The sequence below is a fragment of the Triticum aestivum genome, chromosome 3A (assembly GCF_018294505.1).
Source record: "Triticum aestivum cultivar Chinese Spring chromosome 3A, IWGSC CS RefSeq v2.1, whole genome shotgun sequence".
NCBI classification, from domain to species: Eukaryota; Viridiplantae; Streptophyta; class Magnoliopsida; order Poales; family Poaceae; genus Triticum; species Triticum aestivum.
The window spans coordinates 646,912,177-646,932,434 of NC_057800.1; the positions used below are offsets into that span (position 1 = coordinate 646,912,177).

The 20,258-nt window shown below is 42.3% G+C and overlaps 1 protein-coding gene across 1 annotated transcript; it reads left to right on the top strand.

The window, feature by feature from the left end:
* The first annotated feature begins 3,029 nt into the window (after window positions 1–3,029).
* LOC123058911 (gibberellin 20 oxidase 3-like) lies at window positions 3,030–4,775 on the top strand. Its single transcript, XM_044481581.1, has 2 exons — window positions 3,030–3,640; window positions 4,013–4,775. Exons 1-2 carry the CDS (start codon window positions 3,156–3,158, stop codon window positions 4,602–4,604), a joined length of 1,077 nt encoding a protein of 358 aa, XP_044337516.1. The 5' UTR covers window positions 3,030–3,155; the 3' UTR covers window positions 4,605–4,775.
* Window positions 4,776–20,258: the final 15,483 nt, after the last annotated feature.

Sequence of the window (20,258 nt, forward strand, 5' to 3'; positions counted from 1 at the left end):
TCGAGATTTGGAAGTTTTTTGAAAAACTTCTTGAAAATTGTGTTTTAAGTGCCGAAAATTTGTTGGAAGTGCAAACAATTTTGAAATTTCCAAAATATTATTTGACATATGTGAATATTTTTTTGTGATTTCTAGTTTTTTTAATTTCAAAACTATTTTAAAAAACATGGACAATTTCTGAACAATGTGAAGAAACTCTGAAATCCCGACAGATTTTGAAAATTCCCAAGAAATTAACACAAACAATTTCTTGAAACACCATTTTTTAATGAAACAGTTTTTGAAATTCCAAACAAAATTTGAAAGCACGAATATTTTACAAAGTCACATATTTTTTAATTGTGAACTTCTTTATGAAATCATGATTTTATACAAAATTGTGGAAATTAAAAAATACAAAAGTAAAATAAAAATAAGTAGAGAAAAAGAAAATGTAAAACTAGAAAAAGAAAATCCAGAAAAAGCAGTACGGGACTGGTTGAGATCGTGCACTACGGTACGCTAAAATGGACCGGGCAACCCCAAAGCGCTCGCCTGACGCCAATGATATGTATCGCTCGTAGCACTCGCCTACAGCACATGTGGAGCAGGTGGCCCATTTAGTGGACGCCAACGGTTTTAGAATTCTCGAACCTTCCCTGCGGTTTTAGAATGGTTCCAGAAGGCTTATTTTCCTTTTCTCCTTTTTTGCTTCTTCTTTTATTTTTCCTTTTTTATTTTGGTATTTTAGTTTTCAAATTAGTTTTTTTATTTTTATTCCAAAAATTTACAAATTTCAAACCTCCAAATTTTACAATAATATTGGGAAATTCAGAAATAGTTAAGTTTTTCCAAATATGCAGATATTTTCCAAATTCGTGAACAATTTTGAAAATTCATTCATGAACATTTTTCAAATACATGAACATCTTTCAAATTAATGAAAAAAAGTTATTGAATTATACTTAAAAAATTTGAATACTTTTAAAATTCATGAAACACAAATCACTGAAAAAAATTCATGGAATTTTTTAAATTCCAAAACATTGTACTGAAATATGCAAACAGTTTTCAAATTCATGAACTTTTACAAATACGCAAACATATTTCAAATTCAAGAGTATATTTCAAATCAATGAACTTTTTTTAAATAAGCGAGTATTTTTTTAATACATGAACGTTTTTAAAATTTGTCAATTTTTTAAAATTCATGAACTTTTTCGAATACAGGAGCATTTTTCAAATGCATGAATTTTTTCATTGATATTTCTAAATTGTTGGAGTACATAGAAATTAAAAACCACAGGAAATTCGTACTTAAAGTGGCACATGTATGTTTTTTGTGAGGCTTTTTAGGGGGTAAAAAACTTTTCTTCAAGTTACGTAGTATTCGGAATACAATAATATCGGGTGTGACAAGTAGACAGACATAGCGGCCATGCTCTAAAGAATTAGCAGGCCTTGTAAGATCATGTGCTTCGCTGGCTCCCTCTTCTCATGCACTGTGGATAGCCCGCCGAGACCCTCCTTCACTCTTATGTCTTGAATAATCACCGAACTAGCACCTCTGCAATCCTCCGACAAACGATTGGCTGTCAAAATAGAACTAGTAATTGCCTGCACTTTTTGGAGGTATAAGTCTGCTGCTATGTGCCATATCTTGTAGGGTTTCCAGCTCGATCAAGCTTCTGAGCACCATCGTGGATGCACCAAGGTAATTGCCCTCCTCTTTTGTGCAAACTGCAGCAAAAGCTCCCTTCTCCTGGTTCCTTGCGACATACTCCCTTCGTTCGGAATCACTTGTCGTAGAAATGGATGTATCTAGACATATTTTAGTTTTAGATACATCCATATTCGAGACAAGTAATTCCGAACGGAGAGAGTACGCATCAACATTAATTATTGCAAACCTCTGAGGCGGTGGAATCCACCTTTTGGTACTAGTACTTCTCATCATTGACACACCATAGTTGCTTGGTATTTCATGCTTGCCTCTATGCGGAGCGATTAAACGCTGCTTTCTGCGCCCTGGGCCTAGCCCATTTATCGGATCCTGTGAGCGATCACTGCTTCAAGCCTAGCGAAGTGAAGTTATCGACGCGAGCGAATGAGCGATGGGAGCATGCTTTTCGCTTAAACGATAATCCGGAACGGAGTTGTACTAAATTAGTGACACTTAATATGAAACCGAGGTAGTACATAGCACCCCCCGACAATGAGTTGCGGCAGTGCCTTGAAAATTCTGCACTTCCCTGTCGAATGCTTGTTATTCCCTCCGTTCCTAAATACTCCCTCCGTCCGGAAATACTTGTCAAAAAAATGTATAAAAATAGATGTATCTAAAACTAAAATACTTCTAGATACGTCCATTCCTCCGACAAGTATTTCCGGACGGAGGGAGTACTATTTGTCTTTCTAGAGATTTCAACAAATGACTACATACAGAACAAAATAAATGAATCTACACTCTAAAATATGTCTATATACATCCGTATGTGATAGTTCATTTAAAATCTCTAAAAAAACAAATATTTAGGAACGGACGGAGTATTATGTGGGCTGAAAAACATGTGTGTCTTTGGTAGGCCGAAGGCTGAAGAGGAAAGGAAAACTATGCTTTCCACTAGGCTGAATATCTGGGCTGCGGCCCTGTGCAGGTGTTGCATCGGCTGTACAGGCCCGGGGCCGGCCCATGAGGGTTTCATTGTTGGCGGAGGCGTCTAAGGTCTTCTATGCATCTTTCTACACATACTGAAATATATTGTATCCCCCTAAAAAAAGTACAATATTTAGTACTAGTATTGTGTAAAGAATGCGCATTATCTTTGTATGTCAAAAGAAAAATATCGGCTCTATATCCTTTTTTGTGACACGTGCATATAGATTTCCATGGATATTGGATAGAGACGATATTAATTCCTCATCAACCTTTCCCAAAAATGGCTACTCGCCCTCCCGGGACACGTGCGTGAACACGGCACCCGAGGCATGAAGCGCCGATCACAGCATCTCGATCCTTCTCCAGTCTCACATTCTCACACTATATATCCACGCGAGGCGTCCACCTGCGAAGCACCAACCAAGCCAAGCTTGCATACTATCGTAGCGTGCAAAACCCCCGCCGCGCCAATCCACCACCTCGATCGCCGTCGGCCGGCCCCCCAGATCCAGCGCGAATGGCCACTCTCGTGTTCGACGCGGCGGTCCTCAGCCGGAAGGACGACATCCCGCCGCAGTTCGTCTGGCCAGCCGACGAGGCCCCGTCCGTCCACGGCGTGGAGGAGATCGCCGTCCCGGTCGTCGACATCGCCGGGTTCCTGGCGGGCGACGGCGCTGCCACTGGCGGCCTCCGTGACCTGGCCGCCGCGTGCGAGAAGCACGGGTTCTTCCAGGTCGTGAACCACGGAGTGGACCCGGCGCTGCTCGCCAAGGCGTACCGGTGCTGCGACGCCTTCTACGCGCTGCCGCTCGCCGAGAAGCAGCGCGCGCAGCGCCGCCTCGGCGAGAACCACGGGTACGCCGGCAGCTTCGTGGGGCGGTTCGGCAGCAAGCTCCCCTGGAAGGAGACCGTGTCCTTCAACTGCTCCGCCGCGCCGGAGGGCGCCCGCAAGGTCGTCGACTACTTCGTCGCCGTCCTCGGCGAGGAGTACCGTGACATGGGGTACGTGCCCACTTACGTCACTCTCTCTCTCTTTCTAGCTAAATCCATGCGTAATTGCGTACACTAGACATAGCCGCTATTGCTTTCCAAACCAATCCATGCATATACGTTATTACTACTTTCTTAGTGATGTATACAAGAGGACGATCGTGCCCTGATTTTTCATTCGAAAAGGCCAAACTTGTCTTACAAGTACCCATAACGACAAGGAATCTTGAAGTAGAAGCAGTGTAGAGCCGCATCCGAGCTAGCAGAAGATAGCCCTAGAAAAAGCTCAGCAAAGGTCTACATTTTTACGAACGATATTTGGCATGTAGTCAAACCATAGGGGTGCATGCATATTTATGCTTGGAAATGCATGCATGCATGCAGAGAGGTGTGGCAGGAGTACTGCGACGAGATGACGCGCCTGGCGCTGGACGTCACGGACGTCCTGGCGGCGTGCCTGGGCCTCGGCCGCGGCGCGCTGCGGGGCTTCTTCGCCGGCGACGCCTCCCTGATGCGGCTGAACCACTACCCGCCGTGCCAGCAGCCGCACCTGACGCTGGGCACGGGCCCGCACCACGACCCGACGTCGCTGACGCTGCTCCACCAGGACGACGTCGGCGGGCTGGAGGTGTTCACCGGCGGCGCGTGGCGCGCCGTGCGGCCCCGGGGCGACGCCTTCGTCGTCAACATCGGCGACACCTTCTCCGCGCTCACCAACGGGCGCCACATCAGCTGCCTCCACCGCGCCGTCGTCAACAGCAGCCTGGCCCGCAGGTCGCTCACCTTCTTCCTCAACCCGCAGCTGGACTGCCCCGTTGCGCCGCCGGCCGAGCTGCTCGCCATCGACGGCCGCCCGCGCGCGTACCCGGACTTCACTTGGCGTGAGTTCCTCGAGTTCACGCAGAAGCACTACCGCTCTGACTGGAGGACCCTGGATGCCTTCGCCGCGTGGATCAATCAGGGCCGCAAAGGATAGAAGGGAAACCGGCCAGAAAAGGAAGCAGGTGAAATCTAATAAAGATACCATCTAAAATGGAGCAGAGACAATTTGGATGGATGTGGATTTTGATTGAATGTAAAAGAACCGGATGTCTTGTTTTTTATATAATGATGAGACATGATGTGAATTTAGAGATTTTAATATTGATCCTTGGCACAATTCTTCCTTCTCTTTTTTTAGAAGAACAGGGAGGCTCCTCCGCGGTTCCATTAACCAGAATCAAACCATATAGCGTTTATTTTGTTTGAAAAATCTACTGAAAACTAAGGTTCATCATTCGGACTAAAAACAGAGAAATTACAACCCTGCTCGACAGGAGCCAAAAGGACAAATGAAAGCACACCGGAGGCAACATAGACGCCTGTCAACCAATGATCACACCACATGACTCGCTCGCTCCCCTCCTCTTGAGTGGTGGTGCCAGGGTCGCCTGGGGTGACCAGCATATTGTGAGGGTGGACACGGGGCTGTTCACCATGGTCTTGCCGTCGGTGTCACGCTTCTTGGCCGGAGAAGAGAAACCGCCGTCTTCAGAGATCTTGAGGTTGCCCCGGCATACCCCAGTATCCAGTCCAGGGTTCTTCTTCAGCCACATGATAACATTAGGGGTTGTTGGAATAGCTTTGCCAGCGCACTCAAGAACTCTTCCACGCGGGCTTTGCTTGTTTCTGGAAACAGAATCACCCAGGACTTGAGCATCCTGTGTATCAGTCTCCATACCTGATTGATAGATGTTCACATGGTGTTATTAAAAATCATAGAGTTCCTATATTTCCATAAACACCAAAGGACAGCAGAACTAACTACGTTCAAAACTAAATTCTTTTTATTAGAGATCCAGAGTCGGGCCACAGCTTCAAAGTTTGCACCCAAGTTTTTCTGGAAAAAGAGATTGACAAACGACCATATATTTTTAGCTACAATACAGTCAAAAAATAAATGATGGTTTGTTTCTTGCTCCACACAGAAGACACAATCAAGTGGTTTGATTATATGCCTTTTCCTAAGGTTGTCTCTTGTCATCAGTTTGTTTTGGGAAAACAACCAAAGGAAGACATGAATCTTCGGGGGCACCGCCAGTTTGCAAACCGCTGGCAAAAACAGGGGTTGCACCCCTCTAAAGTTAATCACGTGGTACAAAGAGCTAAAGGAGTAGACACCCTTATTCTCAAGTTGCCAGATCAGGGCATCAGAATCACCATCAAAAGTGATTTCTTCGGCAATCTCCAATAGTTGGTACCATAGATCCATCAACTTACTATCAAAGTTTCTCCTAAAGGTCAACTTCAGTATTTCACCATCCCAGACATCTCTGACACTCTTGTTTTGCTCATTGCAAATTATATAGATGTGCCGGAATTGTACTGCTAGGGGGGAGGTGCCAAACCAAGTATCTTCCCAAAATCTAATCTTGTTTCCTGTCCCTATTTTCCATCTATACCCAAATTTCAAAGTTTGTATAATGGATTTCACCCCTTTCCAGAACCTAGAGGTATTGATGGAGGTGCTAGGGGCAAAGACATTAGTTTTGCCTCTCATATATTTCTGGTCTATCATCATCTTCCAGGGCTTACCATCACCCTCATAGTATCTTCTAACCCAAGATCCTAAGAGGCAGATGTTGACCTCATGAAGATTTGGGATGCCAAGCCCCCCAAATTCTTTCTTCATACAGACCATCTTCCAATTAGCTAGGTGCAATTTCCTGTGCCCCTCAAAATCATTCCATAGACAATTTGCCATTTGGGCATTAATAAGCTCAATTGCCCATTTAGGAAATTTAAAGAAAGAAAGCAAGTACACAGGAATACTAGCTAAACATGCTTGGATGAGGATTATTCTCCCCCTATAAGAAAGAAGCTTCCCTCTCCATCCAGCAATCCTTTTCATGATCTTGTCAATAAGTGGTTGAATATCTTCTCTCCTAAGTTTATCGTAGTGCAAAGGGATCCCAAGGTATTTAATGGGGAAGGAACCTATAGTACATTCTAGTATCTCTAGGAACCCTCCCACCTCAGCTGCATCCATGTGAACTGGAATGAGTTCATTTTTACTATAGTTTATTCTGATTCCAGAGATCATCTCAAAACTGGAGAGAACCATCTTCAGGTTTCTGGTATGTTCTAGATTTTTGTCTAAGAATAAGATGGTATCATCAGCATATTAGAGACATATTATCCCCCAGGGCAAATCTCAGCACATAACCCTTGTATCAGCTGATGATTTGTTGCTTTCATTAACATCCTAGTTAAAATACCAACTACTAAGTTGAATAGCAGGGGGGGAATGGGGTCCCCCTGCCTTAACCCTTTCCCTGTAAGGAAAAAAATCACTCTCAGTGTTGTTAAGCTTAACACCCACTGATCCACCCCTAGTTACTTGAAGGATCCAATGGACCCATTTCTCTCCAAATCCTCTCTTCCTAAGCAGCTCTTCAAGGAATTCCAAGTCTACTTTGTCAAAAGCTTTTTTATAGTCTAGCTTAAGTACTAGGCCTTGCCTTTTAGTAGAGTGGATGGAGTGCAGAATCTCATGAGCTGTGACCACACTTTCCAAGATATATCTGCCCTTTAGGAAGGTTGATTGGTTACTAGCAATGAGCCTTTGTAGGATCATGGATAGTCTATTTGTGAGGACCTTGGTGAAGATCTTGAAACTACAATTTAACAAACTAATGGGCCTAAATTTTTTCATGCTGGAAGCATCAGCTTCTTTGGGGATCAAAGTCAGCATAGCAAAGTTAAGTATATGAATAGCCAGCTCCCCCTGATGAAAAACTTCAAACATGGCTATTAGGTCTTTTTTGATCAGCTCCCAAAAATGCTGATAAAAAAGAATGGAATACCATCTGGGCCAGGGGCACCATCTGCATATGATTCAAAGACAACCTTCTTGATTTCCTCTTCTAGGAAGGGGGCCTCAAGGGCTTCATTTTCAGTAGGGTTAACTTTCACTTCCTTAGAGAAAAAGGTTGGGTCTAACTGAATCCTACCCCTATCCTCTTTCTTGAAGAGATCTTTATAGAAGTTGGTAGCAATCCCAAGCATTTCCTTCATGTTAGTGACTGGCCCAAGGGGGCCATCCAAGGAGTGGATAGTTGTTTTCATCTTCCTTTGGTTTGCCACTGCATGGAAATACTCAGTATTCCTATCACCTTCTTTAATGTCCCTATCCCTAGATCTCTGCTTTGCTTTGATCTCCTCTTGGAGCCAGATTTTCTGGAGCTCACCATGTGTGAATTTGAGCCTAGCTGCCTCAGAGTCAGAGAGCACTAAATTTTAGATTTGATGTCTAGCTTGTCATACTCCTCTAAAAGGATTTTTCTTATATCTCCTAAGTTGGGCCTCTTCATTAGAGCTCCAACCTTTGGTCACTCTCCTAAGCTTTCTCATCTTCTCTTGCCAATTGTCTAAAGGGTTGGCCTTAAGGATGGGTTCATTCCATATCTTGGAAACTAGCTTGGAGAAATCCTCTCTAAGCAACCACCATTTTTCCATCCTATAACTACTACTCTTAGGGCTTTGCCCAATCCCTGATTCCTAGATGATGGGTGCATGATCACTGCCACATCTAGGGAGAGCCATGCAGGAGGCTAGTGGAAATTTTTTGTCAAGCTCAGTATTACAGAAGAGTCTATCTATTGTGGACATGATCAGGTCAGCCTGGTTGTTAGCCCAGGTGAATTTTCTACTAGATAGCTTAATCTCCAACAGACTCCAAATTTCTATCCAAGCATTAAAGTTGTCACACCACCTATGGTTGACAACACCATTGCTTTTTTCTCTAGCATACCTAACTAGATTGAAATCCCCCCAATCAGGGTGGGGTGTGGATTCTCTATGAACAGGGAGTGAAGCTCAGAGATAAATGCTTCCTTCCCTTCCTCATAGGGAGATCCATAAACAGTGACAATTCTAAAGGTTACATCTTTATTTTCCAGCTTAAGGACACAACTAACTGAAAAATCAAGATGATACCATGAAATGATCTCAAAAAGGTCAGCATCCACACCCATCAGGATGCCCCAAGCAGAGCCTTTAGATGGGAGGTGGTGCCAGAAGAAGTTCCTGCTTCCTACCAAGGATTTAAGGTAGGAATCAGATAATTCTTCTTTTTTGGTTTCTTGGAAGCCAATGACAAATGCTTGTATCTTCCTAATTGTATCAACTACAAGGGTTTTCCTCCCTGGAGCAGAGATACCCCTAACATTCCAAAAATAGCATTCATTGGAGAACTTTTGTCCTGGGGTGCTTGCCCCGTTTGTGATTACATACTAGGTTCCACACTCCAACAGAGTCAAAGCTACTATTGTGCTCCACCCCATCCTCTATAATACTTTTGGGGGGGGGGGGTGGTGAAACCTGAGTCAGGATCATACTTTTTGGTTTTTTGGTTTCTTCCTTCTCTTTTCTGCAACCATACAAAAAAATGATAATTTTTGCCTTGTTCCGGGCCTCTGGTACCATAACTTTTAGAGCATGCAAACAGAGATATAATATACTCTCTCGGTTTCAAAATTAGTGCGTATAGTTTTTTTAAGTCAAACTTTTATAAATTTTGATCAAATTTATTGAGAAAACTATTTATATTTATAATATCAAATACATAAAATATAAAACTACGTCTTACAATGAATCAGTTGGACTCTGGAATCATCCAAATCATGATATTGATCATCGCCTATTAATTGGACATATCAACATAGATGGAAGACACCAGAAGCTGAAGCTATATAGTAACAATTAAGGCCTTCTACTATTGTAGAACACAAAGTCTTGATATAAAGTTAATCCAATGGACTAAATGCAGAGCTCCCAAGCGTGCATATGCCTAGACAATTCTCATCCTTCATTCACATTATGGGTTCTCGAGTTGCATGAAAATGATGCGCAATGCGATACATGAGACTAGAAAAAAATATATGAGTTTCATATGAATTTCATATAAACATGGTTGATGAATTAGATGAACCTGCGACGGTTATGTTAATACTGAGGCTTAGGCAACCCTAGCCGATTGTTGGGCTTGGCATATCTCTCTCTCGGTTGGACTTTTTTTTCCTACTTTACGCTACAACTTTGAACCCTTGACATGTATCATCCAAGGTTGTAATGATGACCCTAGCCACTTGCATTCCAACTATAGATAACTACTGTATTGAATTAAGTTGTATTTGTGCATATTGTCCATGATCAAGTGAACATTATGAGTAAACACAAGGGCATCCCGATTTATGTAAGACAAGTTTACTCATAACGGATATCAGGAAGAAGTTAGGCAACACACAACAACTCCTGCAAGGAGGTAATGCCTCAAAAGACACCTAAGACGTCGATGATGATGGTTTAAAGATGGCAAGAATATGCCACGCGGTGGCTACCAACAGGAAATCCTACCAGCGAAAGCATGACAAGCTACAACTTCTTACGACAAAGAGAGATCTACAAAAGCATCATGCTTCAAACATCCCTTGTTATGGCCGAAGCACCAACAACGTCTCCAAGAAGGATACAACACTCATACAACACAATTTTCTTTTCCAGTCTTGTAAACGATTTATCAATCGTCTAAGAAAAAAGGCCCCCGCATCGCTCCTTTCCCCAGGGCGACACGGGCGGCGGCGCCGATGCCCCAGCCAACTAGCCTCCCTCCTCCTCCTCCCTCTCGCCGTCGCCGGAAGCCTCCGGCGGGCGAAGCCCGCGCCGAGCCGCCGCCGGCGGGATCTCGTCTCGGTGGCGCTCTCATGAGCCGGGGTACTCGCAATGGCGGGCGGCAGTGGACGGTTGGCGGGAGCTCGAGTCTGGCGTTGTTGTTGCTGGTGGAGGCAGCACCTGGGCATGGAGGTGGCGCAGAGGTCGGCGGGTGAGGCGCGCGTAGGGCGACGCTGCACGGCTGCATCTGGGAGACCGCAGATCTGGCGGTTTCGGGCCAGCGGCCTCGCACGTGGCTGCTTCGTGTCCGCGGGATCCGGCGGGGTGGTCGCGTCGGGAGGCCAGGTGTGGCTGTGCAGAGGGCGAGGGGGGGCTTTGAGCTGCGCGGATCTGGTGTTTGGGGGCGCGACTCAGAGGCCCAGGGCGGCGCAGTGAGATGGCGTCGTGGTGGTGGCTAATCTACCGGCTCTAGCGGGCGCATGTGACAGCGGTCAGGATCTGTGGCAAGGATGCCGGGGCAGCGGTGATACGTCTCCAACATATCTATAATTTTTGATTGCTCCATGCTATTATATTATCTATTTTGGGTGTTAATGGGCTTTATTTTACACTTTTATATCATTTTTGGGACTAACCTAGTAACCGGAGGCCCAGCCCAAATTGTTTTTTTTGCCTATTTTAGGGTTTCGAAGAAAAGGAATATCAAACAGAGTCCAAACGGAATGAAACCTTCGGGAACGTGATTTTCTCAACAAACGTGATCCAGGAGACTTGGAGTGGGCATCAAGAAACGATCGAGGAGGGCATGAGGCAGGGGGCGCCTACCCCCCTGGGCGCGCCCTCCACCCTCGTGGGCCCCTCGTTGCTCCACCGACGTACTTCTTCCTCCTATATATATCCACGTACCCCCCAAACATCCAGGAGCACCACAAAAACCTAATTTCACTGCTGCAACCTTCTGTACCCGAGAGATCCCATCTCGGGGCCTTTTCTGGAGCTCCGCCGGAGGGGGCATTGATCACGAAGGGCCTCTACATCAACTCCATGGCATCTCCGGTGATGTGAGTAGTTTACTTCAGACCTACGGGTCCATATTTATTAGCTAGATGGCTTCTTCTCTCTCTTTGGATCTCAATACAAAGTTCTCCTCGATTCTCTTGGAGATCTATTCGATGTAATCTTCTTTTGCGGTGTGTTTGTCCAGATCCGATGAATTATGGGTTTATGATCCAGTTTATCTATGAACAATATTTGAATCTCCTCTGAATTCTTTTATGTATGATTGGTTTATCTTTGCAAGTCTCTTCGAATTATTAGTTTGGTTTGGCCTACTAGATTGATCTTTCTTGCAATGGGAGAAGTGCTTAGCTTTGGGTTCAATTTTGCGGTGCTTGATCCTAGTGACAGAAAGGGAAATGACACGTATTGTATTGTTGCCATCGAGGATAAAAAAGATGGGGTTTATATCATATTGCATGAGTTTATCCCTCTACATCATGTCATCTTACTTAAAGCATTAATCTGTTCTTATGAACTTAATACTCTAGATGCATGATGGATAGCGGTCGATGTGTGGAGTAATAGTAGTAGATGCAGAATGTGTCATGGACGTGATGCCTATATACATATCATACCTAGATATTCTCATAACTATGCTCAATTCTATCAATTGCTCGACAGTAATTCGTTTACCCACTGTAATACTTATGCTCTTGAGAGAAGCCACTAGTGAAACCTATGGCCACGGGGTCTATCTTCCAACACTTAGTTATTTCCTTTGCCGTTTATTTTACTGTGCATCTTTATTTCTCTTTAACATAAAAATACCAAAAATATTATCTTATCATATCTATCAGATCTCACTCTCGTAAGTGACCGTGAAGGGATTGACAACCCCTTTATCACGTTGGTTGCGAGGTTCTTATTTGTTTGTGTAGGTGTGTGGGACTCGAGCGTGATCTCCTACTGGATTGATACCTTTGTTATCGAAAACTGAGGGAAATACTTACGCTATTTTGCTGCATCACCCTTTCCCCTTCAAGGGAAAACCAATGCAGTGCTCAATAGGTAGCAAGAAGGATTTCTGGCGCCGTTGCCGGGGAGATTCGCACCAAGTCAAGTCAAGATTTGACTCCTAACAACGAGCCATTTTTGGCACCGTTGCCGGAGTCTACGTACAAGTCAAGACATACCAAGTACCCATCACAAACCCTTATCCCTCGCATTACATCATTTGCCATTTGCCTCTCATTTTCCTCTCCCCCACTTCACCCTTGCCGTTTTATTCGCCCTCTCTTTTCCGTTTATCGCTTTCTTGCTTGCCTTGTCGTTATGGCTAGTCCTTTATCTTCTCCGTTGTCTCCCGAGAATGAAGTTCTTAATTTTAAGCAAATGGAGGGAGAAAATCTAAATGACGCTTCGTATAGAATTTGCAATGCTCAAAATAGATCTACCAGGAAGCAACCTACTTCAGTTCTTCTTTGCAATTTTTATGTAGGCACTACTCCTTGGTATAAATATATTCTTGATACCATTACCAGAGGGAATTTCTTGGGTAGACATACTTTTGATTCTTATAATGCTATGATATATTTGTTTGGCTCACCACCTCTTTTGGTTAATGGAACTATGTTAACTTTGGAACATGTGATGCAAAGGCTTGAAATTATTGAGAATAAAGTTGCTACTGTAGAGTTGATTGAGAATTTGGATAAAAAGATCCACAACAAAATTACCCAATATGGATCTAAGGTGGGAGTTACTCTGAAAAGTTTTAAGGAAAAAGAACCCATAGTTAATGAAAGAATAGATCAAGATTCTACTAGAATCAATAAACTTGAGGGAATTATCAGTAACTTGGGGTCCGCTTTTTCTTCCATTAAAAATACTCCAAATCCTCCTACCAAAATTTCCAAGCTCATTTATGTTCCTAAAAATAAGGGTGAATCCTCTAGTAAGGAAACTGCAGATTTAAAATCAATAAGTGTTCATCCCAATCTTTTTGCTATCATTAAGGAACCGTTTGCTACAAATGATTTTCTTGATTTCGTGCCTAGGAGTTTGATAATTAATAAACAGAAAGGAATTCCTAAGAGTTATAGGTGTCTTATTGAAGAATTACCTACCAAATATGGCAATACCTACATCTATCTTCGCTTTTATGCCTAGCTAGGGGCGTTAAACGATAGCGCTTGTTGGGAGGCAATCCAATTTTATTTTTATTCCTTGCTTTTTTCTCCTGTTTAGTAATAAATAATTTATCTAGCCTCTTTTTTGGTTGTGTTTTATGTGTTTAATTAGTGTTTGTGCCAAGTAGAACCGTTGGGAAGACTTGGGGAAAGTCTTTTTGATCTTGCTGTAAAAAACAGAAACTTTAGCGCTCACGAGAATTGCTGCCATTTTTATTTGGTAAGTGTTATTTAGTTAAAAAAATTGAAGATGATTAATAGATAAATTCCTCACATCCAGCAATTTATTTAGAATTTTTGGGGTTCCAGAAGTTGCGTTAGCTACAGATTACTACATACTGTTCTGTTTTTGGCAAATTCTGTTTTTCTTGTGTTGTTTGCTTATTTTGATGAATCTATGGCTAGTAAAAGAGTTTATAAACCATAGAGAAGTTTGAATGCGGTAGGTTTAACACCAATATAAATAAAGAATGAGTTCATTACAGTACCTTGAAGTGGTGTTTTGTTTTCTTTTGCTAAGGGAGCTCACGAGAATTTCTATTTTGAGTTTTGTGTTGTGAAGTTTTCAAGTTTTGGGTAAAAGTTTTGATGGATTATGGAACAACGTGTGGCAAGAGCCTAAGCTTGGGGATGCCCATGGCACCCCAAGGTAAAATTCAAGGACACCAAAAAGCCTAAGCTTGGGGATGCCCCGAAAGGCATCCCCTCTTTTGTCTTCGTCTATTGGTAACTTTACTTGGAGCTATATTTTTATTCACCACATGATATGTGTTTTGCTTGGAGCGTCTTGTATGATTTGAGTATTTTCTTTTTAGTTTACCACAATCATCCTTTCTGTACACACCTTTTGATAGAGACTCGCATGATTTGAAATTTATTAGAATACTCTATGTGCTTCACTTATATCTTTTGAGCTATATAGTTTTTGCTCTAGTGCTTCACTTATATCTTTTAGAGCACGGTGGTGGATTTGTTTTATAGAAACTATTGTTCTCTCATGCTTCACTTATATTATTTTAAGAGTCCTTTAGAACAACATGGAAATTTGCTATAATATAAAAAACTTTCATAGAAGTGCATTGAATACTATGAGAAGTTTGATACTTGATAACTGTTTTCAGATATGGAGATGGTGATATTAGAGTCGTGCTAGTTGAGTAGTTGTGAATTTGAGAAATATTTGTGTTGAAGTTTGTGATTCCCGTAGCATGCACGTATGGTGAACCGTTATGTGATGAAGTCGGAGCATATGATTTATTTATTGGTTGCCTTCCTTATGAGTGGCGGTCGGGGACGAGCGATGGTCTTTTCCTACCAACCTATCCCCCTAGGAGCATGCGCGTAATACTTTGTTTCGATAACTAATATATTTTTGCAATACGTATGTGAGTTCTTTATGACTAATGTTGAGTCCATGGATTATACGCACTCTCACCCTTCCACCATAGCTAGCCTCTCTAGTATCGCGCAACTTTCGCCGGTACCTTAAACCCACCATATACCTTCCTCAAAACAGCCACCATACCTACCTATTATGGCATTTCCATAGCCATTCCGAGATATATTGCCATGCAACTTTCCACCGTTCCGTTATTATGACACGCTTCATCATTGTCATATTGCTTGCGTGATCATGTAGTTGACATCGTATTTGTGGCAAAGCCACCGTTCATAATTCTTCATACATGTCACTCATGCATCATTGCACATCTCGGTACACCGCCGAAGGCATTCACATAGAGTCATATTTTGGATTGCTCCGTGCAATTATATTATCTATTTTGGATGTTAATGGGTTTTATTTTACACTTTTATATCATTTTTGGGACTAACCTACTAACCGGAGGCCCAACCCAAATTGCTGTTTTGTGGCCTATTTTAGGGTTTCAAAGAAAAGGAATATCAAACGGGGTCCAAACGGAATGAAACCTTCGGGAATGTGATTTTCTCAACAAACGCGATCCAGGAGACTTGGAGTGGGCGTCAAGAAAAGATCGAGGAGGGCACGAGGCAGGAGGGCGCGCCTACCCCCTGGGCGCGCCCTCCACCCTCGTGGGCCCTGTCGTGGATCTAAGACTGACAATAGAATGGGGGGTATGTATGAGGAGGCAAGATCCTAGCTATGGCGAAGTTGTACACACGAGTTTTACGAGTTCAGTCCCTTTGCGGAGGAAGTAATAGCCCTACGTCTCGGTGCCAGGAGGCGGTCGACTGGATTATGTATGTGTGTTTACAGGGGGTGCGAACCCTTGTGCCAGTGGAGAGGGTGGCTTATATAGAGTGTGCCTAGACCCCAGCCAGCCCACATTACAAGGGTTTTAAGGTACATTAAGAGGGGGGCGTTACTGGTAACGCTAGCAATTAAGTGACATAAATGCCTATTAAGTCTATGAAGTAAACGTCCGACCGTTGTCGTGCAGAGTGACTTTAGATCTTCTGTCCGTCGAGTGATAATTGTCGTGGTCGAGTGACTTTGAGTCTTCCGAGTGGAATGCCTCGTAGTCGAGTGGATGATGCTATCCCTCGAATGCTTTTGGTTTTAGGATGGTGTCCTAGGGGAGGGTGTCTAGGTCAGGCCTATGACCCTACCCTAGGTACATAACTCCATCATTAGCCCCCGAATGGTTCAGGGTTTGAGTGGAGAAGGAGTTGAGAACACCTCCGATTCAATTTTCGCGCTTCGGAAGCGCCGAGCAATGATGACTTGAACTTCTTTTTCAGTCGCCTTGATCCATTCTCGGTTCTGCCGAGTGAACTTCTACTGCTACGCTTCAAGTGCTGATATGGGAAAAAATCTTCCGTCTGACAGGTTGCTGATACGTCTCCAACGTATCTATAATTTTTGATTGCTCCATGCTATATTATCTACTGTTTTGGATGTTTATGGGCTTTAGTATACACTTTTATATCATTTTTAGGACTAACCTATTAACCCAGAGCCTGGTGCCAATTTCTGTTTTTACCTTGTTTTAGAATATCGCAGAAAAGGAAAACCAAATGGAGTCCAATTGACCTGAAACTTCACGGAACTTATTTTTGGATCAGAAGAAGCCCAGAAGACTTGGAGTGCACGTTAGGGGATCTACGAGGAGGCCACGAGGCAGGGGGGCGCGCCCACCCCCTGGGCGCGCCCTCCACCCTCGTGGCCCCCCTGACGTACTTCTTCCGCCTATATATCTCCATATACCCTAAAACTATCGGGGAGCACAATAGATGGGGAGTTCCGCTGCCACAAGCCTCCTTAGCCACCAAAAGCTAAATCTAGACCCGTTCTGGCACCCTGCCGGAGGGGGAATCCCTCTCCGGTGGCCATCTTCATCATCTCGGTGCTCTCCATGACGAGGAGAGAGTAGTTCTCCCTCGGGGCTGAGGGTATGTACCAGTAGCTATGTGTCTGATCTCTCTCTCTCTCTCTCGTGTTCTTGATTTGGCACGATCTTGATGTATCGCGAGCTTTGCTATTATAGTTGGATCTTATGTTTCTTCTCCCCCTCTACTCTCTTGTAATGGATTGAGTTTTCCCTTTGAAGTTATCTTATCGGATTGAGTCTTTAAATATTTGAAAACACCTGATGTATGTCTTGCCGTGCGTATCTGTGGTGACAATGGGATATCACGTGATTCACTTGATGTATGTTTTGGTGACCAACTTGCGGGTTCCACCCATGAACCTATGCGTAGGGGTTGGCACACGTTTTCGTCGTGATTCTCCGGTAGAACTTTGGGGCACTCTTTAAGGTCCTTTGTGTTGTTTGAATAGATGAATCTGAGATTGTGTGATGCATATCGTATAATCATACCCACGGATACTTGAGGTGACATTGGAGTATCTAGGTGACATTAGGGTTTTGGTTGATTTGTGTCTTAAGGTGTTATTCTAGTATGAACTCTATTTTTTGTGACACTTATAGGAATAGCCCAACAGATTGATTGGAAAGAATAACTTTGAGGTGGTTTCGTACCCTACCATAATCTCTTCGTTTGTTCTCCGCTATTAGTGACTTTGGAGTGACTCTTTGTTGCATGTTGAGGGATAGTTATGTGATCCAATTATGTTAGTATTGTTGAGGGAACTTGCATTAGCGAAAGTATGAACCCTAGGCCTTGTTTCAACGCATTGCAATACCGTTTACGCTCACTTTTACCATTAGTTACCTTGCTGTTTTTATATTTTCATATTACAAAAACTATTATCTACTATTCATATACCACTTGTATCACCATCTCTTCGCCGAACTAGTGCACCTATACATTTTACCATTGTATTGGGTGTCTTGGGGACACAAGAGACTCTTTTTTATTTGGTTGCAGGGTTGCTTGAGAGAGACCATATTCATCCTACGCTCCTACGGATTAATAAACCTTAGGTCATCCACTTGAGGGAAATTTGCTACTGTCCTACAAACCTCTGCACTTGGAGGCCCAACAACGTCTACAAGAAGAAGGTTGTGTAGTAGACATCAAGCTCTTTTCTGGCGCCGTTTCCGGGGAGGTGAGTGCTTGAAGGTATATCTTTAGATCTTGCAATCGAGTCTTTTAGTTTCTTGTTTTATCACTAGTTTAGTTTATAAAAGAAAACTATAAAAATGGAATTGAGTTTGTCTCATACGCTTCACCTTTTTAATATCTTTTGTGAGTATGATGGAAAGGATAATTGTGCTCAAGTGCTAGAAGAAGAAATCTATAAAATGTTTGGCACTAAATATTTGAATGATGAGCATGATTGCAATGTTGTTAAAATGAATTCCTTGAATATCTATGATGCTAATGATATGCAAAGCCACAAGCTTGGGGAAGCTATGTTTGATGAAGATGATATTTTTTGTCCCCCAAGTTTTGATGAGCAAATTTATTATAATGATAGCATGCCTCCTATCTATGATGATTATTGTGATGACATGTATGCTTTAAAGAATAATGATGAAACTTGTTATCTTGATTTCAATTTTCAATCCCATGATAGTTACTTTGTTGAGTTTGCTCCCCTATTATTCATGAGAAGAATTTTGCTTGTGTGGAGAGAAATAAAATTTCTATGCTTGAAGATCATGAAAATAATGCTTTAGGTGCTGGTTATATTGTTGAATTCATTCATGATGCTACTGAAAATTATTATGAGGGAGGAATATATGCTTGTAGGAATTGCAATAATATCAAGTTTCCTCCCTATGTGCTTAAAGTTTTGAAGTTATGCTTGTTTTGCCCTCCCATGCTAGTTGATTATTGTTCCCACAAGTTGTTTGCTCACAAAATCCCTAGGCATAGGAAGTGGGTTAGGCTTAAATGTGCTAGTCATATTCTTCATGATTCTCTCTTTATGTTTCAATTCTTATCCTTTATGTGAGCATCATTGTCATTATCATGCCTAGCTAGGGGCGTTAAACGATAGCGCTTGTTGGGAGGCAACCCAATTTTATTTTAGTTCCTTGATTTTTGTTCCTGTTTAGTAATAAGTAATTCATCTAGCCTCTGTTTATATGTTGTTTTATGCTTTTAATTAGTGTTTGTGCCAAGTAGAACCTTTGGGAAGACTTGGGGAAAGTCTTGTTGATCATGCTGTAAAAACAGAAACTTTAGCGCTCACAAGAATTGCTGCCATTTTTATTTGTGAAGTGATATTTAGTTAATTATTTTTGCAGATGATTAACAGATAAATTACTCAGGTCCAGCAATTTATTTGAGAATTGTATGAGTTCCATAAGTATACGTTTGATCCAGATTACTACAGACTGTTCTGTTTTTGACAGATTCTGTTTTTCATGTGTTGTTTACTTATTTTGATGAATCTGTGGCTAGTAAAATAGTTTATAAACCATAGAAAAGTAGGAATACAGTAGGTTTAACACCAATATAAATAAATAATGAGTTCATTACAGTACCTTGAAGTGGTGATTTATTTTCTTATACTAACGGAGCTTACGAGTTTTCTGTTAAGTTTTGTGTTATGAAGTTTTCAAGTTTTGGGTAAGGATTTGATGGACTATGGAATAAGGAGTGGCAAGAGCCTAAGCTTGGGGATGACCAAGGCACCCCAAGGTAATATTCAAGGATAGCCAAGAGCCTAAGCTTGGGGATGCCCCGGAAGGCATCCCCTCTTTCGTCTTCGTTCATCGGTGACTTTACTTGGAGCTATATTTTTATTCACCACATGATATGTGTTTTGCTTGGAGCGTCAATTTATTTTGTTAAGATTTGCTTGCTGTTATTTAGAACAATTTTTTGCATCTTTTATTTCAATAAAAGTGGCATTGATAGCCTTTACTATGCCTATGTTAAAACTCCATATGTTGCTGTTTGAAAACAGAAAGTTTACCGTTGTTGCAATAATTACCTAGAAAGGTCAGAATGTGATAAAATGTTGAAACCTTTTGCATATTAAGCTCTGATAAATTTACTACAGTGGGAATTTTCTTTCATAATTTTTGTAGCTAGGGTAGTATGGATGTTGCTGCATTCTTTACAGACTGTCCTGTTTAGGCAGATTGCTGTTATATTTGCATTGTTTGCATATGTTTGCTTCTTTAATGATTCTATTTGAGGATAGGACTATTAAATATGCAGAGGCATTTAGTATGCAATGTTGAATAATAATTTTAGTGATTCGCTACAGTAGAGTATGATAAGGTTTTTGCAATGGTTTATACTAACTTATCTCACAAGTCCTTGTTGAGTTTTGTGTGGATGAAGCTTTTGAGATTTAGGGAGACCGTGATATGAGAGGAATTAAGGAGACACAAAAGCTCAAGCTTGGGTATTCCCAAGGCATCCCAAGATAATATTTCAAGAAGTCT